This window comes from Eubalaena glacialis, chromosome 5 (genome assembly GCF_028564815.1).
Source record: "Eubalaena glacialis isolate mEubGla1 chromosome 5, mEubGla1.1.hap2.+ XY, whole genome shotgun sequence".
Classification (NCBI taxonomy): Eukaryota; Metazoa; Chordata; class Mammalia; order Artiodactyla; family Balaenidae; genus Eubalaena; species Eubalaena glacialis.
In genome coordinates, this window is record NC_083720.1 from 141354627 (window position 1) to 141382031 (window position 27405).

A 27405-nucleotide genomic window follows, 5' to 3' on the forward strand; every position below is an offset into this window, starting at 1 on the left:
ATGCCAAACTACAAACTCACTTATTTTAATATGAGGGGGAGAGCAGAAATTATTCGTTACATATTTGCATATTTGGACATAAAGTATGAAGACCACAGAATAGAACAATCTGATTGGCCTGAAATCAAGTCAAGTAAGTAGCACAAATGTAGTTCATGGAAATGTATGTAGAGAAAATGTTTCCAGAACCTTTTGTCTTTCCTCAGGGAAAGGAAAATAGAAAGGTTTTTAAATCTCATGTAGCTTTACACTGAGAAGCAGCAGTTCAGGCAAGTTAAATAAATGCTATGTGACCCAGAAAATTTCCTATTGAGGTGAAAACACAAACCTGACAGAGGGAGCATATAAAAATAACACAACATGAAGCTTTATCAGAAGAGCTGAAATGGAGGAAATACTGAAGTCAAACTTTTGACCATTGGAATAGACTGGGCTTGCTCAGATATCAATAATATTTGGATGATAGATCAGATAAGCTGCTGTAACAGAAAACAAAACTCAAATGGCTTAAATAACAAGGAAATGAATTGTACCACATAACTGAAACTCCAGAAGTAGGCCAGGTTTCAAAGGATGGCTTTATCCATTTTTCCTCCTCAGTGTGTTGGCTAAATCATGAAGCTGGTAGCAATATGTTTGCTGCAATTCCAGCCTCGCAGCGTTGAGAAGCAATTTTGAGAGGCTAGAGGAGAAAGCACTGCTTCCTTAAGTGTTCCCAGAAGAATGAGGAAAAACTTTCCAGGTGACCTCAGCAAACCTCTCATGTTTCACTGGCTCAGATTGGGTCACGTGTCCATTTCTGAACCAATCATTGGCAAAGGGAGTGGGAGGAACCTTAGAATCATCTAATCCACCTCTGAAGTAGGGGATGCAAGCAGTTTTCATGAGGCTTTGTGACCATATGAGAGAGGGGTGGATACGTGAACAAAACTGGGGTCTGTCTGATCAGAGGAAAGAGCAAATTTACAAACTGGGCAGGTAACACAATGAAAACATGCTACTTAGCACTCAGGACAGTGAGGAGGAATTAGAAATATTATTAAACAAACAAAAGTGTGTGGTTTTCAGTTAAGCTGTAAGTCATCCTCTAGATGCTTGCCATGTTCCCTGGAAATACTAACTAAATACTAAGTGTCTAAAATTTATATTTTTATGCTAGATTATTAAAATTTCAGATAAAGATGAAGCTGAAGAAAACCACTATATAGCACTTGTAGGCTATCAGAACTGGATAGTCTGCAGACCCTATTTCATTTAATTTCTCTAGCACGTCAACACAGGATGTATTATTGTTTCTATTTTATAGTTGGATTAACTGAAGCACACAGAGTTTAGGTATTTTTTCCAGGTTCACAGCCCTAGCAAGGTACAGCTGATTTTCAAACACAGGTCCATCTAATACTATAGCCCAAGTTATTTGCACTAGATAATGCCAGCAAAAATAATACCATGATAACTGATGTATTCACAATAAATATTGCCACTTGACTTTTGGAAGCATGAGTTTCTCTGAAGTCATTGCCCCTGTAATTACTCTTTTTCTTATCAGAGAACTCTTCTCCAATGGGATAGAATATCTTATTTCCTGTTCTTCTGAAACTTCACCTTTAATATCCAAGCATTTCTTCTGATATCAGAATTTGTACATGAGCTTCTGTGGACATAAAATAGGTGAATATTAAATTTATCCATTAAATAAGTCAAGATGAATAGCAAGTTGTGGAGGTATTACATATAAAAAGTTCTGCCTTTTAGTTTTTAGATATAAGTTCTTTGTATTCTTTATACCCTATTCTACCTTAACTTTTCATTATGTTATTAAAAATGGAATTACTGCATTTTCTTAATGTTTTCACATATTCTTAGAATTGAAAGGGATCTTAAAGTTAGTGCTGGTTAAGCTACAGTTTCAAATGCTTTAATATACACCCAACACAAAAATGGCCTAAAGAGGATAAAAATTTATTTCTTTTGTATAAAAGCCCAAGTTAGTATAGCAGTTCTGCCCCATGAAGCTGTCAACGATGAGGCTCTTTCATTTCTGTTCATCTGCACCCGTAGTGGGTTCTTATTGACACAGTGTGAATAGTTTACCCTCCTTCCATATTCCAACTCACAGAAAGTGCAGAAGAGGGAAGAGAACACACCTCCTCCTTTTAACAGCCTGACCAGAAAGTTGCACACATCACATCAGTTATATCTGTTTGGCAAGAAATTAGTCACGTGGTCATTCATTGCTGCGAAGGAAGCTGGGAAACGTTGACTTTATTGTGGACAACCATTTGCCCAGCTAAAAATCCAGGATTTTATTACTTTGAGAAAAAAAGCAAAGAATAGATATTGAAAAGCAGTTTCTATTACAAATTATATCTGGTATCATCTCCTGTCCAATTTAGGGATGCTCTCTGGTGTTTGAATCTCACTATGACCATCCCCTCTGCTATAATCTAGAATATCATTGGATATTTCTATTAAAATATTCTTCCTGGTCAAACCTGGTAGATTGTACACATGTGTTTAATCTCTCCTTTAATAACATTAAAGTACTTAAAAAAAAAGTCACCATCCCCCCAAAGACAAATAAATCAACCTTGAATATGATAGCACAAAATTCTGGAAGCTAGAAAGCCAGTCAAAGAATGGTAAGGTGACTTACCATTAAGGCCAGTGATGCTCAAATATAAGCCTGGAGGAGGAGAAGGCAAGCTAAATCACTCCAGAGATCCTCCAAAGGGTCAGGAATTGGTTGCAAAAGATAACTTTAAGAGCTGAGCTGATAAAGGGTTGCCTGGAAGGATATGAAGAAGCAGTATGACCACAAGTTCCCTCTCTCTTCCTGGAAGAAGCATGGAGATTACTTTCAAGAGGATTCTAGGGCACCAGGCATGTCTCAGACACAATGCTATAGTAAACATGGCATTCAGTGGAAGTCTAGAAACTAGATGGTGGGACAGCCTTTTCCCCTGCTCTACAATCAATGGCAACCAGGCTAATATCCCTCACACAGGAAATGGGAGGAATTCTCTCTGGGGAAGCTGACCAGTCTGAGAAAAATGTCTAGCAGATACTGAACAGATGGGGATCCCTCAATGAATTTGCCTAGCCCAATCTGTGGGCAAGCCCCTCCTATTCACACTGAGATTCCAGTTAGCTTTTACTTCTTTGCCCTTTTAAATAGTAATGGCAAGTCAAAAGTTAACCCATATTTGAGAAAAGTCTCTAATATAAAACAGACCTAAAACCAAACACCTCTGGAGATGTCAAGATGGTATAGTAAGAAAACAACTTCAAAAATATAAAATCCTCAGAGAAAAGAGAAGATATTCTATACAATCTAAAAGGAATGTACGGAGACAAAAAGTTCTTGGAAATTAATGTCTGATACAAAGAAATCAATAAAATGATGAAAACTAAGTAAATCCCCCAGAAAGCACAATAGGAAAAAAACGAAAAATAAGAGAAAAAAGATAAGGAAAATTGAGAATGAACCAGTTTAGGAGGTCCAACATCTCCATGAAATTCTGGGAAGGGAGAACAGAAAGAAGAGGGGAGGAAAACTTAAAAGAATCTTCCTTATACAAAATTGAAATTATCTCCATGTGGCTTTCATACATTGGTCTTGGACTTACCATTTTAATCCATGGAGAACAAATTATTTTTTCTCTCACATCCAATTATTAGAAGACATTTAGTATCTTTAAGACATCATAGAGAAAAAGCCATTGCTGTATATAGTCAGTTTAATGAAAATGATCTGAAGATAGAGAAGGTCTTTGGCTGAATTCAGAATTGAGTCCCTAGGTAACTCATTACCTGTATCTCTATCTAGATATCAACTTTTGGAGCTTCCTTGATTGTTTCTCTGATCGTCATTGTGAAATTCAGTCCACCCTTCCCACCCCTGACTCTACTTCTTGATTTAGGTACTGTTTCCTATGGACTGTCTGAGATCTGCAATCACAACTAGGTTCAAAGGACAACTCTCTTCTCTTCCTGGAGTGTTCCATTTATTTCCCCTGGTTTGGGTTTGCTCACCACCCAAGTAGAACAAGCTTCTGTTAGACTCTGTCTGCTATTTTACATGTAGTGCCTGTGCCTGCAAGCATAAGAACAGCACAGAGCAGAATGGGACCATCACTCCTGGCACAAGTGTAGACATTTTTCTAAGACGTTTTACCAAGATCACAGTAGCTATGTTGGCAGCCATATCATGCTGAGGCCTTGCATTCAGCACCACTAAATCTCTTAAAGCTTTTTGACAGGTGCTCCTGTTAAGTTACAACTCCAACACCATGAAATTCTTTTTTTCTGGAACCAAATAAAGGACTTAGCATTTGTCTTCTTAAATTTCTTCTTGTTAGATGCAGCCCATATTCCAATTGTTGGCAATTATTCCAAGCTTGGCTCAAATGCTTCCAGTAGCTGAAAGCTTACCACCTCATAAGAAAACACATTCCATTGTAAATAGCTCCAAAGGTAACAGAATTATTCTTCATCTTGAGTTAAAATATGCCCTTTAGGACTTCCCTGGTGGCGCAGTGGTTAAGAATCCGCTCGCCAACGCAGGGGACACGGGTTCGAGCCCTGGTCTGGGAAGATCCCACATGCCGCGGAGCAAATAAGCCCACGCACCACAACTACTGAGCCTGCGCTCTAGAGCCCACGACCCACAACTACGGAGTCTGTGCTCCGCAACAAGAGAAGCCACTGCAATGAGAAGCCCGCGCACCGCAACGAAGAGTAGCCCCTGCTCGCCGCAACCAGAGAAAAGCCCGAGCGCAGCAACGAAGACCCAACGCAGCCCCCACCAAAATTAAATTAATTAATTAATTAAAATATACCCTTTAAAAATTTCTTCTTGGTTCTCATTCTGCATTTTAGAGATAGTCCGAATAAGTAAGATTTTTTTTCCATTTGATAGCTATGCCATATTGGAGATGGTTTTTATGTTCCACTTCGTTTGTTCTGTCTTCTTCAGTGAAGAGTGGTAGAAGTTCTTCAGCCAATCCTCATACAATGTGATTTTCAGACCCTCTCTAACTTGGATACTAGCCTCTGGGCTTGCTCTGATTTTTAATGTCTTTCAAAAACATGGCTCTTAGAACTAGAAAACAGCTGAGCAAGAGTTCCAACTGGATTTCACCTCTCACTTGGCTCTCACCTCTACCAGGTGTGTGATCTGGACTATTTCTATAACCTCTCTTCATCTCATTTCCTCATTTATAAAATGAGATGGTAGTTAATACCTACTTCATAGGGTTGTCATAAGTACCAGAAGACTGAACGGGCACGTTAAATATTTAGTACAATGCCTAGCACAAAAGGAAGCACCCCTCAAAATGTTAGGCATGTTAATTCCCTCTTGATTACATACTTTGCTTCAAATAAGGCATCACAATTTGTATCAGTTTTATTTGGGACTTTGTTTTGCTCACTGCAGTATCTCGAACACCTGGAATAGTACTTGGCACACTTATTAGCTAAGTGTTCAAAGATGTTTTTATTCCTGATGTGAACTGTAGTTCGTCTTGTACTTATTCAGTGCATACGAAAGACGCTTGAAGGTTGATTCTAGTAGTTGTGTTACAGTCATGGGATTATGAGTGGCACTTTACCCTTTTCCCTCTTTCCAAAATAATTATATGTCCTAACCTAAGGCACTGGTTGGGAAAATTGTGATTAATTCATATGGCAAAATGTATGCTTTAAAAAAATGATGTATTATTGATTTAGAAAGATTTTAAAAGGTATTATCAAATTTAAAAAAGTGGTTTACAGACATATATACATTATGATTTTGTTTTGATATATATGGGAAAGCAATTAAAATATTAAAATGTTTATCACTGTGTGGTAGAATTATTTTTATTTATCTTCAACTTAGAATTTTTCTATAATGAAGAATAATAAATTATTCTCTGACAAAAATATAATAGGTTTAGATAAGAAAACAAAGTAGGATTTACAGATAAATATTAATACACCTGCTATGAGTCTGTCCTATATTTGTACAAATATGCTTGTTGCTTACTATATACTTCAAATGGTCAATAAGAATTTGGCTAAGTTCCTTACCATAACTCAATATCAAACTCTTCATATTCCTCAGACTACGGTTTTAAAGAATAATTAATGTAATCTCTGAGGACTGAAAATTTAATAAGGCTTTAAAAGTTTTTTAAAAAAATTATATAGTAAGTATGTGAGATAATATATAATATATATCGATAGTATCACTGTAAACCTGGGTTTTAGACCCAGTTCTGTCACTAACTCTATAGTAGCTCTTCTAACAACTCTTCTTTTCCCCTTTTCTAAAAAAATTGAAGTATAGTCGCTGTTCAATATTATATAAGTTGCAGATGTACAATATAGTGATTCACAATTTTTAAAGGTTATACTCCATTCATAGTTATTATAAAATATTGGCTGTATTCCCCATGTTGTACAGTATATCCTTGTAGCTTATTTTATACCTCTTACTCCCCCACCCCTATCTTGCCCCTCCCCTCTTCCCTCTCTCCACTTGTAGCCACTCATTTGTTCTCTATATCTGTGAGTCTGTTTCTTTTTCTAACAACTCTCTTTTTTAAAACTTGTAAAATGTAAACATTCCACTAGAGGATGCCTAATGTCCCTTCTAGAATAAATATTCAAGAATTCTGTAACGTTACTATCATGTTTTATTTCCACAATTATCAGTAAAATGGAAGTATTATAACTTGATTTTGTTCTGGAAGTTGATTCTTTGCTCATTTTATTTTAAGCTCTTCCATTTGGCAAAATTCCCATTTTGGAAGTCGATGGCTTGAACCTTCACCAGAGCCTAGCGATAGCAAGATATCTGACCAAAAACACAGGTAATATATTTACTGTGTGTACAGTTTTTGATAACTGAAAAAAACACACATGGCATATATTCAATATTCATTAAGTAACTTTATTTCTGAATGGGATTAAAATATAGTGCAAAGGAGAATGGGATTAAGTGCCAGAGAAGTATAAATATACCATCTCTACCAGTTTAATTTTCCCTGAGTTCCCTAGACAATTAATTTTATACTGCCTGCAGTCTCTCCTGCCCCACACTTCCTTGTCCTCAATCCCTTATTGGAATTTAGCTGAAAAATTAGAGAGATGTGTCTGAACCCAAACTTTCGCTAGTATGCATATCATAAGTTATCAGAGAAGATTAATTAATGGGAAATACATGTGGCATAGGGAGGCTGAAATGACTCATACTATTAAAATCATGTACCCAATGTCTTTCATCCTAATCATGCTAAAAAAAATAGAAGGGAAGTCTTCTTTGCCTCCATAAAGTGCCATCTGAGGCATCCTGAGTGGGTAGTTGGCTACTGGATTGTTTATTTAGCGCATGCGCTAACGTGATAAGATGAGGAGAAATAAAGGAAACTTAGTTCTCATCTTTGCCTGGTGCCCTTCCCCATCTTATGCTCTGCTGTCTTCTCTCTCCCCTCACACTCCCATAACACTCTTTTTGAGGGAAAGGCTACATTTGGCTTCTTTTAAAGCCCCTTTCTTTGTAAATAATCTGCAGAATCACCATGCCCCACTCCTGACACTGACACCCTCTTTGCTACCTCCAAAACCACTATGATCCAAGCTGTAGAGACACGGTTAGCTTACCAATAAAATGGTCCATAATTACTAGACCCTCATTTTTGGACCAAAGTAATCTATGTATGTTAAAAATACAAAATTTGTGTTACACTAACACGTTTCAGCCAACAAAATTTTTTGGAAGTTTAAAAGAGATGGAGGGACTTCCTTTGTGGTCCAGTGGCTAGGCCTCTGCACTCCCAATACAGGGGGCCTGGGTTCGATCCCTGGTCAGGGAACTAGATCCCACATGCCACAACTAAGAAGTCACATGCAGCAACTAAAAAAAAAAAAGATCCCACATGCTGCAACTAAAAATATCCCACGTGCCGCAACTAAGACCCAGCAGAGCCAAATAAATAAATAAATAAATAAACAAATAAATAAATAGATAAATATTAGAGATGGAGATGACTTCTGACTATGGAAATTTGACTTTGAAGTGAAAATGACATTTGAGTTGAGCCTGAAAAGATACCTAGAATTTCAAGAGACAGATTTGGACTTGAGCAGTGTTTCTCAAATTTTATGTGCATCAGGATCACTTGGAGGCTCATTAAAACAGATTGTTCAGCCTTGACTCCAGAGACTGTGATTCAATAGGCCGAGGGTGGGAAATCTGCATTCTTACCAACTTCCCAGATGATGCTTATGCAGCTTGGTCTATGGAACTCAGAGAATCTCTGGACTAGAACATTCCAGACAGAGAAAAAATGGCAGGAGAAAAAGAAAAGAACTTCAAAATTTGCTGGGTGGAACGGAAGTAGAAAGAGAAAGGGATGGAAAAATAGATTGGAATCTGGTAAGAAAGAGCCAGAGTATTAACGTCATCCCTTAAACAATTGTAGAGTTGTTTTCAAATTGAGATATAATTGACCTATAACATTACATTAGTTTCAGGTGTACGACATAATGATTCAGTACATGTATATATTGCTAAATGATCACACAGTAAATCTAGTTAACATCCATCACTTCACATAGTTACAGATTTTTTCCCTTGTGATGAGAACTTTTAAGAACTACTCTCTTAGCCACTTTCAAATATATGATATTCTTAGCTATACTCACCATGCTGTACATTACATCGCCAGGATGTATTTATCTTATAACTGGAAGTTTGTGTCTTTTGACCACTTTCACCCATTTTACTGCCCCTACCCCTGCTCCTGCCTCTGGTAACCATCTATTCTCTGTATCTATGAGTTAGTTATTAGGAGTAATTTTTAAAGATTCCAATATGAGTGAGATCACAGAGTGTTTGTCTTTCTCTGTCTGACTTCAACTGTAAATTTTTATCTGGAAAAGCAACATAACCATGTCTATGAGCTTAGGAAGATTATTCTGGCCATACTTTGTATTTGTTTGGCATGACTGCAGGGGTGCCTATTTGGGAAATATGAGAAAGTTTGTGAAGATAGAATCATCCCAGGGTTAGAAGACAGATACTGGCATGTGGAGGGCAGTCTATTTGAGCAGGAGAGTAAGGGCCAGGCAGACGACAACTTGGACATAGTTCCTTATTCCCATAGCTCCTTCTCCTTCTCCTCTTCCTCCTCCTCTTCTTAAAAGAAAAAGTTCCTTAACTTGCAATATCCTTTCCGTTGTCTGTCTTTCCCAGTTAGCCATAAGGGCCATGCAGGCAAGGAATTGATCTCCTTTGTTCACTGCTGTAGCCCCAGTTGGGGCCAACCCAAAAGGATACACAGAGAACTATCCAAAAGGAGGCTGAGAATATGGTTCTGGAATTTAGGACTAAACATGTTGAATGAGTCATCTGTATAAAATTGACAGCTGAAGCCTTAAGTGTGGAAGTCAAAGTAGGGATGAAAATGAGTGAAGAGAACTTATAATACAATTCGGAGGGATTTCTCAAGGTCAGAAAGAAGAATCAGCCTTTGAACATCACACATGTGAAAATATAGATAGTTTACAGAAGAACGCTAATTACTAAGGCATTTTCTTTCACTTTTAACAGTTTTATTGAGGTGTGATTTACATACAGTTCACCCATTGTCAGTATATACAGTTCCTTGATTTTTAGTAAATTTATACATTTGTACAAAAGCAACTTATTTTATATTTTTACTTTTTATTAAAGTTACAAGTTATAGGCATACAATATAGTGATTCACAATTTTTAAAGTTACACTCCATTCACAGTTATAATAAAATATTGGCTATATTCCCTGTGTTGTGCAATATATCCTTGTAGCTTATGTTATACATAATAGTTTGTACCTCTTAATCCCCTACTCCTATATTGCCTCTCCCCCCCCGCCCCCCACTGGTAACCACTAGTTTGTTCTCTATATCTGTGAGTCTGCTTCTTTTTTGTTATATTCACTAGTTTATTGTACTTTTTAGATTCCACATATAAGTGATATCATACAGTATTTGTCTTTCTCTGTCTGACTTATTTCACTTAGCATAATACCCTCTAAGTCCATCCATGTTGCTGCAAATGGCAAATATTCATTCATTCTTTTTTATGGCTGAGTAATATTCCATTGTGTTTATATATACCACATCTTCTTTATCTATTCATCTGTTGATAGACACTTAGGTTGCCTCCTTATCTTGGCAATTGCAAATAATGCTGGTATGAACATTGGGGTGAATGTATCTTTTCAAATGAGAGCTTTTGTCTTTTCCATATGTATGCCCAGGAGTGGAATTGCTGGGTCATATGGTAGTTCTATTTTTAGTTTTTTGACAAACTTCCCTACTGTTTTCCACAGTGGCTGCTCCAATTTACATTCCCACCAACAGTGTAGGAGGGTTCCCTTTTTCTTTTTCTCCACATCCTCGCCAACATTTGTTATTTGTGTTCTTTTTGATGATAACCATTTTGACAGGTGTGAGGTGATATCTCATCGTGGTTTTGATTTGCATTTCCCTGTGCTTAGCGATGTTGAGCATCTTTTCATGTGCCTGTTGGCCATATGCATGTCCTCTTTGGAAAAATGTCTATTCAGTTCTTCAACCCAGTTTTTAGTTAGATTATTTGTCTTTTTGATGTTGAGTTGTATGAGCTGTTTATATACGTTGGATATTAATCCCTTATCAGTCATATCATTTGCAAATATTTTCTCCCATTCAGTAGATTGTCTTTTCATTTTGTTGATGGTTTCCTTTGCTGAAATGCAACCTATTTTAGAATGCTTCTACACTGAATCATTTTAGAATGATTCCTTAGCAAAATGATGGTCAGCGAATGGCAGTAAAGAAAAAAAACACTTCTATTATTTTAAACGTATAATTCCCAGGAAGCAAACAAATGCTCTTGACAAAAAAATTATCTGCACATGTAACAGTAATTCTTTCTACAAGATAAATGATAATGTATGTACAGGTTATTTATTGTAGTATCACTTGCACTAGCAAAAGACTGGAAACAAACCTAATCAGTTGAGGCTAGTTAAATAAATTGTGGCACTTCCACCTAAAGGAATCCCATGTACCTGAAAAAAGAGCAAGGATGCCCTTAAGGGACTTGTAAGAAAAGATCTCTAGGATATATGGGGGAGGTGCATTTTGAGTGGGATACCTATTCTTATTTTCATTAAGTAACAATGGAAGAATACAAAATAAATGAATGAAAATGGTTACCAATATGGTAGGTAGGTAAGGAAGCAAAATGAAGTGAATGGGTCAGAGGTGGAAGTTAGTCTTCACTGGATACTGTTTTATATTGCTTTGAATTTTTGAACCATATTAATATATTGCCTATTTTTTAAGAAGTTTTACTATAGTAAAATAAATTGAGCATATTCTTGGGCATAAAATGGTCTGTCTCTATTCCATAGATTTGGCTGGAAAAACAGAATTGCAACAATGTCAAGTTGATGCAGTTGTGGACACATTGGACGATTTCATGTCTCATTTTCCTTGGGCAGAGAAAAAACAAGATATAAAAGTAATGTGATCAGTTTGCTGTTACTGCTATTAATCATATCCACTTGCCAAACATTATGTTAGGTGCTTTGAAAAGTTCCTTTTTATCAAAGTAAGACATACATCTAGTTTTAAACTATCAAATTATGTTAAAAAGTTTAAAACAAAGTACTACAGTGATTCCCAGCCTTACCTCTTCATATTAACCCTTCCTCAGATGCAACCCTCATTTTAACACTTTTAGCTGTTTCTTTAGGATTTATACATCTCCATATTTTCCATAGGATATGTAAATATGGCTTTCTTTGATTCACAAATTTTAGATAGTTTTGATAGACTTATTATAGTAATGAGAATTTATCTCTTACATAGTCATTCTCTCTGCTTCCCTTCCCCCAAACTCCTAATATAATATTAAAATTTTAAAAATATTAAAATCTATATTCAGTCATTACATTAGTATGCCTATGCAGATATTGTACAAAACTGTGCATTGTGGTATACTTTGATTATATTTCCTTTCTCACTTTCCTCCTCAAATTAGTAATTGTCTTTTTTTCATTTGCTTAATTCCTTTTTACTTTTATTGCTGAACCTTCCCACACTATCCAATGGCCTGCCAATGCAATTTTCCACAAAGTCAATGATATCAGATAATCTATTGTTTCCATTATTTTCTTGGAGCTATCAGCCAGAGATTTCCATTCTCCTTTGTAGAGCTGTCTAGGTTTTTGCACAGCTGTCATCATTGGACTTTCCTTCACTGCCATCCCAGGAACGTCTTTCTCTTGAGCTGGAGTCCTGTTTCCTGCATGAGATCCTCTGTTTTTATTTACCCCCTTGTTTACTTGGGGCACATCTCCAGTATTCACATCTCTTATCCTCAAGACTTCTTCATTTAAAATTTTGGAAACTGTTGTTATCCTCATTTTCCAGATGAAGAAATTGAGGTTCATGTAGTGTAAATAACTTACCTAAGGTTACTTAGCTGGTAAGTGGTACACAAGGAATTCAAGTCCCAGACACTCTGGCTCAGACTCCATGTTCTTTACCACTGGATGTAATGCCACAGCGGTAGCAGCCATTCAAAACAGCTGTGCAGGAGTATTTATGTACATGTTATGGCTTAAGGCCTGTATCCAAAAGCTACAGCACAGAACAAATGGCAGTCTTATCAACTTACTTAAGCATATTTATTCTAAATACTGTTTGTTTAATTAGGACCCTCTGATTTAAATAGAGATATGTGGAACATAAAAGTATTCACATTTACTGATTCCTTGACATAAATGTAAGGTATGTGGGGAGACACACACACATACGTATATATACACATACCTGACTAACCAGAACAAAGTCTTAAATAAAAGCTCATCTTTGAGGATAGAAATACATTTGGGCTCTGGAGTCAGACTGCCAGGCTTGAATCCTAATTCTCTTTTTACCAGTTGTCACTTAACTCCCTATCAAATTTTCACATTCTATGTCTGTAAAGTAGGGATATCATAGAATCCGCTTCAAAGTATGTTGGGAGGATTAAATGGTAGCATAAGTACCTACGGCTAGGTGGAAAGTGTTCACTAAATATTAGTTATTATAGTGTTTTTATACAATTCAGTGCTCATTGTTTTTCCTTTTATTTGTCAGACATGACATCTATATTTCACATATCCTTATAAATGCAGAGACAAGTAGATGTATAATCCTCAATTTAGAAAAAAGTATCTAAAGGTTTTTGTTCCATGTGGGCTTGCCCTTCTCTACTTCTCTATTTTTCCATTCTCCTTTTCTCCCAAAGGAAAATGTTCTTTGAACATTTATGATAAGGGGAACTCTACCTTTGTATTAGAATAACAATGCTCTTACATGCTACCTACCTCAGAAAAACAAATTCACAGGACATAATCCAAGATCCAAGTTCATGAATAAATCATATGAAGGGACAACATGTTGCAGAAATAATTGTGAATAGCTAGACTATCTGATTAATAAGCAGGACCTGGCCAGAATACAATGAAAAATACACAGTTCTTTTGCATCTCATTACTTAGTCTCTCCGTAGTGGGTTGCATTGCTGCCACCTTGTGGTCAGATAAAATTTTCAAAAGCAGAATATTGATACAGTAAAGATGGATGAACAGTGAAAATAGTCCTCTTCTTATATGTTCTTTAAAAATCTATCGAGTACACATAATTATAAATGTTTCAGTGCTAAAAATTCCATTTCCAATTTAAAATTTTTAAAAAATTAATTTAAATTGAATTTAAAGGCAAAGTATGTCTCTGAGCATTGGTCACACTGATAATCCTTGAATTTATCACTAGTGTTTCTGTGGTTATTCAATGCATCTGTTTCAGTTTCCTCATCTGAAGAACAGGGCAGGGGGTTGGGGGTGGGAGGGTGATGGGTCAGCAGGATTGAAGGAACATCAGTGGCCCATTTCCAATCCTAAACGATTTGGGCAGTGTGGATTTTAAAATGGTGCTTTGGAGAAATATGCAAACCTCCCTAAATCCTCTAAATGTCATTTGATAGAATACAATAGCAATGACTTTTCAGTGTGCAAAAATCTCCTTCCTTATAACTCTCTGGGGGAGGTGGAAGGAAATTTCTGAGTCCACCAAGTGTAGGAATGGCTATCTAGGGTTTATCAGAAAATGCATTTTAAAAAGGATATGTAAGAAAATTTTATTTTCTTTAGGTTATTTTGGTGAGTATTCTTTAAAATGACTCTTAAATACTAATGGTTATGCTGTTTAGCAATTTACATTTCATTAGACTGATATGATTCTCACCAAACACATAAAGAGAACCTGGGCTAAAGAACTCAAGAGCGCAGAGAGATAAGATTTTTATCTGGCACTGCATATACAAAGCATTGGTGTACCTTACGCTGAGGAAATGCACAGTAGAAAAAGTAGCAGAATTATCCAGGTGAACGCACAGGAGTTTTTGGAAAGCTGTACAGCGTCTATATCCTGTTCCATTTAACTCCCTCCTGTTTCTAGCTATTCTAGGACAGCCAAGCTGGCTATTACCTCCCCAACTGATGCTGATATAAGCTAAGCTATGGGAAATGTCACGTGTTTCTGGGCCCATTGCCTCTTAGCTCACAGATTCTGTGGAAGGGGCTGAAGGATTCACACTATTTTATTTAGAACTATGTATATATTAACCATAGAGAGAGAACCTTATGTACAAAGGTGGTATAGAACCGTGGAAAGCATATAAAGTCAAAATAATGACAAACTTCCCAACCTTCAGTTCCTGAAATGTGGCAAACCTATGTAAATCTGTAATGATGCTTTTGCAAACTGTGCCCTACAAATATAAGGCATTATGTTATAATAATCTATATTACCCAGCTAAGTCATAATAGTAACAGGAAGTAAATCAGTAAATTGGTGAGGGAGTTATCCGCTATTTGACTTACCTTAATAGAGGCTGGATTTTATTATAGATTTTATAATATTCATTCATTTATGAATATTAATGATATATGTATATTTTATAATATTTTGAGTTTGGCTTACATTTCATATCCACAATACAAACCAGGCTGATTTTCATATATACACAAATAAATACCTCTTACCAAGAAAGAGGCCATGAATAAATTATTTGGTCTTCAACGATTCAAGTAAAAACACAAAGATAATTTTTTTAAATGGATATATCTGTTATTTTATCCCAAGGATATTATTTGGTTTGTAATAATATCTTACATATTATATCAAAAGGGGGCACCTTGGATTGATTTTACAGATGATAGTCAAGGCAGAGAAATCTCACCCTAAGGTACAATGTCAAGCCAAACAGAGGAAGTCTGCCCAAGAACGTTACCATTCATTATGGATTACTTCCATTAAGTGTAACGGTGAGATGAAAGACTGCTAAACTGGAGGAATCTTACAAAATAATAATATTTTATTAATAATAGTCTTACAAAATAAATTTTATTTACAAAATAAATTAATTTCTTTACCTTTAGTTAAATTATTTTACTTTAAAGGGATTGAGCCTAAAAAAGGGAGGGAATTTTAGAAATGTAAAAACATAATGGAATAATTTTCATTAACAAAAATTAAGATAGAAAACCATGAAAAGATTTTATTGATGAAATATTTAGTCATTATATACAAAGAAACAATAAGAACTGATGACGATAATATTTATTTTTTAATCCATGAGTAATAAAGGGAAGAATAAGATCTATAGAAAATCAGAACTGAATCTCCATGCCACACATTTTAAAAAACAAACAAACAAGCAACAACCACCAATAACACGTAGCTACTTCCTTTTTGAACTCATGTGGGAGAAAGAAGATGGAAAAATCGACTTCCTCTTCAACTCATTTGTTTTTCTTCGTATTATGCTTAAAGGAATCTTTTTCTCCCTCTCTTAGGATCAGATGTTTAAGGAGCTACTTACATGTGATGCATCTCATCTTCTGCAAGATTTGGACACATACTTAGGGGAAAACGAGTGGTTTATTGGTAACTCTGTGAGTATGTTTTACATCTTAAAAAAATACAAGCATATACATATATGGATAAACCAAAAACTTTATAAAAATGTATTGAAAAAAGTGTTACTCATAGAGAGGGAGTAGGTTAGAGAGCAGGGACAAAAGCTAAACTTCTTTGAATAAAACTTTTTTGGTGGAGTTAACTTTGGAAACATGAACTAAAATATTTTATATAATTATATAAAAACAACAAAAACATTTAAAAAATCCATCACTGACAAACTAAAGCAAAGTGAAACAAATGAACTTGTGTCAAATTGGTGCATAGGGTATGTGGAGAAGTACCTGTGGACTCTGTTAGTGAAACACTATCTTAAGAAACATCGTCATTTTTAAAAACACAGTGATTTGACTATACATCTCATTATAGATATTTTCTCGGGACAAAAAAATAATAATTGTACACCAGTTTCAGTTCACAATGTACTTTTTCTTAAGGTAAAGAAAACAAGCATTTTGTGTCTCTTTTTCTCGAAAAAATAACCTATCTAGTTGTTCTGGCCACCACTTGGACCCAGATTCTGGTCTCTAAATACTAAAAGTAACCAGAACTTCTTGGAGAAATAGCTCATTCTCAGTTTGGGACAGGAGATGTAAAACATGAGCCGGGAATACTTTGACATAATAGAACAAAATAAATTATCACAAAAAACCCCCCCAAAACACCAGAGTTGTGTCAGAAGGACTTAGCAGTCAACTTGTAGAGGCTCTCACTGGCCAAAGATGAGAAAATTCAAGCCACAATAAGAATATTAACTGCAATGGATTGAAACAAATCAAAATGAATGAATCCATGAGTTTATGACAACCACTATCACCAAATACACACACACACACACACATACACACACACACACACACACACACACACATACACACATACACACACACCCCTCAAAACCAAACAAAGCTTCCTTGGTGACTTTTAGAAGATGTTATGGAGCCAAATTATTACAAATTTTCCTTGACTTATGATGGGATTATGTCCCAATAAATCCATCGTAAACTGAAAATATCATAAGTCAAAAAATACACCTAACCTACTGAACATCATAGCTTAGTCTAGCCCACCTTAAATTTGCTCAGAACACTTACATTAGCCAACAGTTGGGCAAAATCATCTAACACAAAGCCTTTATAATAAAGTGTTGAATATCTCACGTAATTTATTGAATATTGTAGTGAAATTAAAAGACAGAATGGTTGTATGGGTACAGAATGATTGTAAGTGTATCAGTTGTTTACCCTCCTGATTATGTGGTTCACTGCCGCTGCCCAGCATCATGAGAGAGTACCATACAGCATATCACAAGCCTGAGAAAAGATCAAACTTCAAAATTCAAAGTGCGGTTTCTGCTGAACATGTGTCATTTTTGCACCATGGTAAAGTCAAAAAGTTGTAAGTTGAACCATCATAAGCCAGAGACTGTCTGTATTCTGAAAACTGTTAAAAACAAAAAAGTTGGGGGTTTGAATAAAGCATTTATCGTGCCATTCCTATGCCAATTATACCTCAAGATAAAAAGATTGATGGACAAAGTTTGTCTACATAAAGGTATTCTAGTTAATAAGTAAGGAAAGAGGACTTCCCTGGTGGTCCAGTGGTTAAGAATCTGCCTGCCAATGCAGGGGACACGGATCCGATCCCTGGTCTGGGAAAATCCCACATGCCGCGGAGCAACTAAGCCCAGGCAGTGGGCCACAACTACTGAGCCCACGTGCTACAACTACTAAAGCCTGCGTGCCTAGAACCCATGTCCGCAACAAGAGAAGCCACCCCAATGAGAACCCTGTGCACCGCAATCTAGAGTAGCCCCCGCTCGCCGCAACTGGAGAAAGCCCAAGTGCCCCACGGAGACCCAGTGCAGCCAAAAAATAAATAGATAAATAAATAAATAAATAAACAAGGAGAGATTAAAATAAATCATCACCATTTTCCAACCCATGATGAATCAATGGATCTAAGCATTGACTATCAACAATTGTTAATATCACAAAAAAGGGGAGAACCAGATATTACGGGCCTACTGACAGAGGAGTGCACTGCCACCTATGAAGTAGTCTTGCCAAGAGAAAAATCAAATCTAAATCTGATTTAGAAGCTGTGGTAAGTTGGGGTCCCTGCCTTCAAGGAGACTCCATTCTAGGAGACAAGATACTGCTTTTTGCCACGCTCTTGTGACTTATTTTAATCACTGTCGGCTGAGTCCTGCGGAGACAGAGAAGCAAACTTGCCATATCTTTTATGTTCCTTTCTCTGCCCTTATTGATTGAACAATTTCTAAGAATGTAAACTATTTTTTTCCTTCTGTTTTTTATTAAAATTCCTTTGTAACCTAACCCCATCTTTTAGTGCTCTCTCCCTTCCTCAAAGTGTTCCAAACACTCTGGTGTTTTGTTTTTTCCTCGGACACAAGTCATACTTCCACCTAAGAGCCTTTACACTTGCTCCTCCTCCTGCCTGAAATGTTTAATCCCCAAATCACTGCATGTCTGGATCTTTTTGTCATCATTCAAGCCTTAGCTTAAAAGTCACCTCTTAAAGGACTTCTCTTCCTGACCACTTGAGAATCCCTCTCATCACTCTACTTTGTCTATATCACCTTTATCACTTTACCTTTTTTTTTTTGTTTTTAATTGAAGTATAGTTGATGTACAATATTATATAAGTCACTGGTGTACAATATAGTGATTCAAAATTTTAAAGATTATACTCCATTTATAGTTATTATAAAATATTCATTATATTCCCCATGGTGTACAATATATCATTATAGCTTATTTTATACATAATAGTTTGTATCTCTTAATCACCTACTCCTATATTGCCCCTCCCCCTTCCCTCTTCCCACTGATAACCACTAGTTTGTTCTCTATATCTGTGAGTCTGCTTCTTTTTTGTTATATTCACTAGTCTGTGGTATTTTTTAGATTCTGCATATAAGTGATATTATACAGTATTTGTCTTTCTTGGTCGGACTTATTTCACTTAGCATAATATCCTCCAATTCCATCCATGTTGTTGCAAATGGCAAAATTTCATTCTTTTTATGGCCAAGTAGTATTCCATTTATATGTATACCACATTTTCTTTATCCATTCATCTGTTGATGGATAGGTTGCTTAGGTTGCTTCCTTATCTTGGCAATTGCAAATAATGCTGGTATGAACACTGGGGTGAATGTATCTTTTCAAATGAGAGCTTTCATCTTTTCCAGATATGTACCCAGGAGTGGAATTGCTGGGTCATATGGTAGTTCTATTTTTAGTTTTTTGACAAACTTCCCTACTGTTTTCCACAGTGGCTGCTCCAATATACATTCCCACCAACAGTGTAGGAGGGTTCCCTTTTCCTTTTTCTCCACATCCTCGCCAACATTTGTTATTTGTGTTCTTTTTGATGATAGCCATCAAAAAGAACAGGTGTGAGGTGATATCTCATTGTGGTTTTGATTTGCATTTCCCTGATACTTAGCGATGTTGGGCATGTTTTCATGTGCCTGTAGGCCATCTGCATTTCCTCTTTGGAAAAATGTCTATTCAGTTCTTCTGCCCATTTTTTAATTGTTTGTCTTTTTGATATTAAATTGTATGAACTGTTTATATACATTGGATATTAACCCCTTATCAGTCATGTCATTTGCAAATATTTTCTCCCATTCAGTAGGTTCTTTTCATTTTGTCAATGGATTCCTTTGCTGTGCAAAAGCTTTTACATTTAATTAGGTCCCATATTTTAATTTTGCTTTTATTTCCTCTGCTTTAGGAGACAGATCCAAAAGATATTGCTACGATTTACATCAAAGTGTATTATTCTGCCTATGTTTTCCTCTAGGAGTCTTATGGTTTCTGGTCTTATATTTATGTGTTTAATATATTTTGAGTTTATTTTTGTACATGGTGTTAGAGAATATTTTAATTTCATTCTTTTACATGTAGCTGTCCAGTTTTCCCAGACCCACTTATTGAAGTGACTGTCTTTTCTCTATTGTATATTCTTGCCTCCTTTGTTATAGATTAATTGGCCATAAGTGCGTGGGTTTATTTATGGGCTCTCTATTCTGTTCCATTGATCAATGTGTCTGTTTTTGTGCCAGTACCATACTGTTTTGATTACTGCAGCTTTGCACTATAGTCTAAAGCCAGGGAGTGTGACTCCTCCAGCTCTGTTCTTCTTTCTCAAAATAGTTTTAGCTATTCAGGGTCTTTTGTGTTTCCATAAAAAATTTTAAATTATTTGTTCTAATTCTGTGAAAAATGCCTTGGTATTTTGATAGAGATTTTATTGAATCTGTAGATTGCCTTGGGTAATATGGTCATTGTAACAATATTAATTCTTCCATCCAAGAATATAGTATATCTTTCCATCTGTTTTTGTTATCTTCAGTTTCTTTCATCAGTGTCTTACAGTTTTCCAAGTACAGGTCTTTTACCTTCTTAAGTATGTTTATTCCTAGGTATTTTATTCTTTTTGATGTGATGGTAAAGGGGATTGTTTCCCTAATTTCTCTTTCTGATAACTCATTGTTAGTGTATAGAAATGCAACAGATTTCTGTATAATAATTTTGTATCCTGCAACTTTACCAAATTTATTGATGAGCTTTAGTAGTGTTCTGGTGGAGACTTTAGGAATTTCTATGTATAGTGTCATGTCATCTGCAAACATTGACAGCTTTACTTCTTCCTTTCCAATTTGGATTCCTTTTAATTTCTTTTGCTTATCTCATTGCTGTGACTAGGACTTCCAAAACTATGTTGAATAAAAGTGGCAAGAGCAGGCATCCTTGTCTTGTTCCTGATCTTAGAAGAAATGCTTTCAGGTTTTCCCCATTGAGTATGATGTTAGCTGTGGGTTTGTCATATGTGGCCTTTATTATGTTGAGGTAGGTTCCCTCTATGCCCACTTTCTGGAGAGTTTTTATCATAAATTGATGTCGAGTTTTGTCAAAAACTTTTTCTACATCTATTGAAATGATTATATGGTTTTTATTCTTCAATTTTTTAATGTGGTGTATCACACTGATTGATTTGTGGATACTGAAAAATCCTTGCATCCCTGGTATTTTGCTAGTATTTTGTTGAGGATTTTTGCATCTATGTTCATCAGTGATATTAGCCTGTGATTTTCTCTTTTTGTAGTCTATTTGTCTGGTTTTGGTATCAGGGTGATGGTGGCGTCATAGAATGAGTTCAGAAGTGTTCCTTCCTCAACAAATTTTTGGAATAGTTTGAGAAGGATAGATGTTAACTCGTCTCTAAATTTTTGGTAGAATTCATCTGTGAAGCCATCTGGTCCTGCACTTTTGTTTCTTAGGAGTTTTAAAATTACTGATTCAGTTTCAGTACTGGTAAAATTTTAAATTAATTTTTATTGGAGTATAGTTGCTTTACAATGTTGTGTTAGCTTCTACTGTGCAGCAAAATGAATCAGCCATACATATACATATATCTCTTCCATTTAGGACACTTCAGTGCATTAAGTAGAGCTCCCTGTGCTATACATTATGTTCCCATCAGTAGTCTATTTTATACATAGTATCAATAGTGTATATGTGTCAATCCTAATCTCCCAATTCCTCCCACCCCACTCCTTTCCCCCTTGGTATCCATAGATTTTTTCTCTATGTCTGTGTCTCTATTTCTGCTTGGCAATTAAGGTCATCTGTACCATTTTTCTAGATTCCACATATATGTGTTAATCTGTCATACAGAGTGAAGTAAGTCAGAAAGAGAAAAACAAATATCGTATATCAGTACTGGTAATTGGTCTGTTCATATTTTCTACTTCTTCCTGGTTTAGTCTTGGGAGATTGTACCTTTGTAAGAATTTGTCCATTTCTTCTAGGTTGTCCATTTTATTTGCATATAGTTGTTTGTAATAGTCTCTTATGATCCTTTGTATATCTGTGATGTTGGCTGTAACTTCTTTTTCATTTCTGATTTTATTGATTTGGGCCCTCTTCCTTTTTTTGTTGATAAATCTGGCTAAATTTTTATCAGTTTTATCTTCAAAGAACGGGCTTTTAGTTTCATTGATCTTTTCTAAATTTTTTTCTCTATTTCATTTATTTCTGCTCTGATCTTTATGATTTTTTCCTTCTACTAACTTTGGGTTTTGTTTGTTCTTTTCTCTAGCTCCTTTAGGTTCAAAGTTAGGTTGTTTGAGATTTTTCTTGTTTTCTGAGGTAAGCTTGTATCACTATAATCTTCTCTCTTAGAACTGCTTTTTCTGCATCCTATAGGTTTTGGATTGTGTTTTTGTTTTCATATATCTCTAGGTATTTTTTGATTTCCTCTTTGATTTCCTCAGTGATCCATTAGTTGTTTAGCAGCATATTGTTTAGCTTCCACATGTTTGTGTTTTTTTTGCCTTTTTTTTCTTCTAGTTGATTTCTAGCCTCATAGCATTGTGGTCAGAAAGATGCTTGATATGATTTCAATTTTCTTAAATTTACCAAGGCTTGTTTTGTGGTCTAGCATGTGTTCTATCCTGGAGAATGTTTCATGTGCACTTGGAAAAAATGTGTATTCTGCTGCTTTTGGATGGAATGCTCTATAAATATCAACTTCTCCTTTTATGTCTGTTAATATTTGCCTTATGTATGTAGGTGCTCCTATGTTGGGTGCATGGTGCATATATAGTTACAATTGTTATATCTTCTTATTGGATTGATCCCTTGATCACTATGTAGTGTCCTTCTTTGTCTCTTGTAACAGACTTTATTTTAAAGTCTGATATAACTATTACTACTCTGGCTTTCTTTTGATTTCCATTTGCATGGAATATCTTTTTCCATCCCCACACTTTCAGTCTGTGTGTCCTTAGATCTGAAATGAGTCTCTTTTAGGCAGCATATATATGAGTCTTGTTTTTGGATCCATTCAGCAACTCTATATCTTTTGGTTGGAGTATTTAGTCTATTTACATTTAAGGTAATTATTGATATGTATGTTCTTATTGCCATTTTGTCAATTGTTTTGGCGTTGTTTTGGTAGGTCTTTTTTCCTCCTTTCTTTTTCTTTTCTCTTGTGATTTGATTACCATCTTTAGTGTTATGTTTGGATTCCTTTTTTTTTTCTATTATAGATTTTTGGTTTGTGATTACCATGAGGTTTTTATATAGCAGTCTCTCTCTATATATTTATGATTGTTTTAAGCTGTGATCTCTTAATTTCAAATGCATTTTAACAACCCTGCAATTGTACTCTCCTTCCCTCATGATTACTGTTTTTGATATCATATTTTGCATCTAGTTGTTTTGTGTACCCCTCAACTGCTTATTGTGGACATATATGATTTTACTACTTTTGTCTTTTTTTTTAATTTTTTTTTTTGGCCACACCCCACAGCATGTGGGATCTTAGTTCTCCTACCAGGGATCGAACCCGCGCCTCCTGCATTGGAAGGCAGAGTCTTAACCACTGGACCCCCGGGGAAGTCCCCACTACTTTCGTCTTTTAACATTCCTACTAGCTTTGTGTGTGGATGATTTCCTACATTTACTGTATGTTTGAAACCAGTGAGCTTTTTCATTTTGTAATTTTCTTGTTTCTAGTTGTGTCCTTATCTTTTTTGCCTAGAGCATTTACTAACATTTGTTGTAAAGCTCGTTTGATGGGGCTGAACTCTTTTAGCTTTTGCTTGTCTGTAAAGCTTTTGATCTCTCCATCAAATCTGAATGAGAGCTTGCTGGGTAAAATATTCTTGGTTATACGTTTTCCCCTTTTATCTCTCTCTCTATATAGGGGATTTATATATAATGTGCCCCTCCCTTCTGGCCTGCAGAGTTTCTGCTGAAAAATCATCTGACAGCCTTATGGGCATTTCCTTGTATGTTATTTTTCACTTTCTCTTTGCTGCTTTTAATATTTTCTTTATCCTTACTTTTTGTAATTTTAAATACAACGTCTCTTCGTGTGTTCCTCTTTGGGAACACACATCCTGTATGGTACTCTCTGTGCTTTCTAGACTTGGTAACTGTTTCCTTTCCCAGATTAGGGAATTTTTCAGCTATTATGTTTTCAAATATGATCTCAGCCCCCTTTTCTCTCTCTTTTCCTTCTGGGACCCCTATAATGCGAATATTAGTGTACTTGATGTTTTCCCAGAGGTCTCTTAAACTGTCCTCATTTTTCTCCATTCTTTTTTCTGTTCAGCATCAGTGATTTCCACTACTCAGTCTTCCACCTCATTGATCCATTCCTCTGTATCATTTAGTCTACTGTTTATTCCTTCTAGTGTATTCATTTTAGTTATTGTATTCTTCATCTCTGTTTGTTCTTTATATTTTCAAACTCTTTGTTAAAAACTTCTAACTTCTCTGTGCATCCATTCTCCTTCTGAGTTCATTAATCATCTTTATGATCATTACTCTGCACTCTTTCTTGGGTAGATTGCTTATCTCCATTCATTTAGTTCTTCTGGGGTTTTATCTTGTTCCTTTGTCTGGAGCATGTTCCTCTGCTGCCTTATTTTGTCTAAGTTGCTATTTGTATTTTTATGTATCTGGTAGGTTAGTTACATTTCCCGAACTTGGAGAAGTGGCCTTCTGTAGGAGAGGTCCTATGCGTCCCAGCAGGGCACTCCACTTTTGTCACTCAAGCTATATGCTCTAGGGTTTCCCCAGGAGGGCTGTGAGGGTCTTTCTGTTGTGGCCGGCAGGCTATGTGGGTGGTCTGGTAGGCTTGGTTTGTCCCTAGTCTTATTGGTTGCCAGGCCCTGCCTTGTATGGAGGCTGCTGGCTGCTGGTTAGTGGGGTCTGGTCACAAGAGGGCTGATTTCAGAACCCCAGGGGGTCCTGGGGCTAGTGCTGGCTCACTGGTGGATGGAGCCGGCATCCAGAAGACTCCGCGGCTGTTCCTGTCCACTGGTGGGTGAAGCTAGGTCCTGGGGTTAGTGCTGGACTGTTGGCAGTCACAACTGGTCCTGGAATGTGGGAATCTTGCTGCAGGGCCCAGGGATCCTAGAGCTGGTGTCAGATTGCTGTCGGGGGAGGGGAGGCAGTTCTTGGCACAGTTGGGTATGGGGTCTGGGGTGTCCCACAGCTTGTGTTGGCCTGCTAGTGGGCAGAGCCAGGGCCCAGCTGGTCCCAGGGCAGGGGCTGGCCTGCTGTGGGCAGGCTGGGTCCACAAGCTGTGGAATTGTGGTTTTCTTGCATCTGGTGTCTGCCCCCTGGTTGGATGAGTCTGGTCTAGAGGCTAATGCAGGCTTCCTGAGGGCAAGGCCAGCGCCTGCCTATTGGTGGCTGGAGCTCAGTCTTGGCCCTCTAGTGGGAAGGGCCAGGTCTAGAGGCATGTCTCGAATGGCTCTGGGCTCAGGAAGTCTTTAGGTAGCCTGTCTGTTTATGGGTGGGGCTGTGTTCCACAACCCCCGCCCCCCCCCCCCGCCAGTTAGTTCTTTGGTCTGAGGCTCCCCAGCACTGTTGCCTACAGGCTGTTGGATGGGGCCAGGTCTTGGCACTCATGAGCTGGAGGGAGGATCCTACAATGGTGCCCACATGGTAGAAAGCTGCCAAATATGGCTGCTGCCAGTTTCTATGTCTCTAGTTTGAGCTGAAGCTGCCTCCTTGACTCTCCGGAAGACTCTCCAAGACCAGCAGGTAGGTCAGGCCCCTATTAAACTGCTGCTTTTGCCCTGGGTCCTGGTGTGAGATTTTATGTGCACCCTTTAAGTGTGAAGTTTCTATTTCCCCTAGTTCTTTGGAACTCCCCAAATTAAGTCCTTCTGGTCTTCAAAGCCAAATGCTCTGGGGGTTTGTCTTCCTGGTGCAGGACCCCTGGACTGGGGGGCCTGACATGGGGCTTAGAACTCTCACTCCTACGGGAGAACCTCTGCATTATAATTATTCTCGTTTGTGCATTGCCCACCTGGGGGTAAGGGACTGGATTATATTGTGAGTCAGCTCCACCTACCCATCTCATGTGGTTCCTTCTTTATGTCTTTAGCTGTAGAAGATCTTTTCTGGTAGATTCTGGTCTACTTCATCGATGGTTGTTCTGCAGATACTTGTGACTTTGGTGTGCTTGTAAGAGGAGGTGAGCTCAGGGCCTTTCTACTCCGCCATCTTGGCCGATCCCTCGTACCACACTTGACGTTTGTCTTCCTGCTTCTGAAGTAAAAGCTGCACCAGAGAAGGGGCTTGCATCACATCTCGCTCTCTAGTCAATCCCAGCACCTAGACCTGTACAGGGCACATAGTAGGTACTCCATAAATATTTGTTGACTGAACTCTGAATCCTCTAACCAGTAGACTCTGCTAGTTGACAGGTGTTTAGTAAGCAAGTTCATAAAACACTAGAAATCAGCATTATTAAATTCCAAACAAAAGGAAAACTAAGAATAATCCACATTTAAACTTCATTCTTTGACTGATATTTATATGGAGGCAAAGTAATGTCATCCAGATTAGTATCTAGTCATAAAAGAACAAAACAAGTGTACAAATTAAAAAAAACAGGTATACAAGAGTAGGACTATGCTGCCGTCATCCTGATACTGTCCAGTGGCCAATCTTAGGGTTACACTAATGGTCAGACATACGTCTTCCGATGTGATTCAATATAATGTATGCTAGCCAAAAATATGTAACTTCAAACTATGAACTCTCTAAAGATAACTTGCACTCTCTTCCTTTTTACTCTGCCATATAAAGGAACTGATGAAATAATCATAAAAATCCTGAAGACAGGACATTCTGCAGGACTAGCGTGGAATCTTCAATAATTCAGTGACATGGGAAAAAAAAGGGTACTGTTCTGAATTGAGAGTTAAAGGACATAACCAGGTGAAATGCATGGTCCTGGAATGGATCCTGCTTTGTCCTATAAAGGACATTTTTGGAACAGATGGAAAAGTACTGATGGTGTGTTAAATAAGATGAAAATGTACTGTCACAGGGAGATGGAAATTGAATCAAGTTACAAAAGAGCATGTACTGTAAGATCTCATTTTAGTAAAAATACACACACATGCATAAAAAAATACCATATACAGAGGTGTTAACGTGAGTAACCTCTGTGTGTTGGGAGTATGGTGTTATCTATAATTTTCTATAATACACGCATTCTGCTTTTGTAACAACACATTATTTTGAATTAAAAAGAAACTATTTCTAGATTAAGAAGTTAGGCCTTTTATGTTCTAATGAAAATTTGTTTCCTTTAAACTAGGTAACTTGGGCAGATTTCTACTGGGAAATTTGCAGTACCACACTTTTGGTCTTTAAACCTGATTTGTTGGACAACCATCCCAGGCTGGTGACATTACGTAAGAAAGTCCAAAGCATTCCTGCCATCGCCAGCTGGATAATGCGAAGGCCCCAAACCAAACTCTAGGTGATGCCTGCTGCCTCC

The 27405-nt window shown here is 36.9% G+C and overlaps 1 protein-coding gene across 1 annotated transcript; it reads left to right on the forward strand.

The window, feature by feature from the left end:
• On the forward strand, nt 1-27387 carry HPGDS (hematopoietic prostaglandin D synthase). Its single transcript, XM_061191710.1, has 5 exons — nt 1-133; nt 6768-6860; nt 11433-11542; nt 15930-16028; nt 27223-27387. Exons 1-5 carry the CDS (start codon nt 1-3, stop codon nt 27385-27387), a joined length of 600 nt encoding a protein of 199 aa, XP_061047693.1.
• Nucleotides 27388-27405: the final 18 nt, after the last annotated feature.

Bases quoted from the DNA above. Each gene is read 5' to 3' on its own strand.
- HPGDS (XM_061191710.1), top strand. From the start codon at position 1: ATGCCAAACTACAAACTCACTTATTTTAATATGAGGGGGAGAGCAGAA. The intron at 6,861-11,432 runs GTAATATATTTA...TCTATTCCATAG, and splicing joins ATATCTGACCAAAAACACAG to ATTTGGCTGGAAAAACAGAA. The intron at 16,029-27,222 runs GTGAGTATGTTT...CCTTTAAACTAG, and splicing joins AGTGGTTTATTGGTAACTCT to GTAACTTGGGCAGATTTCTA.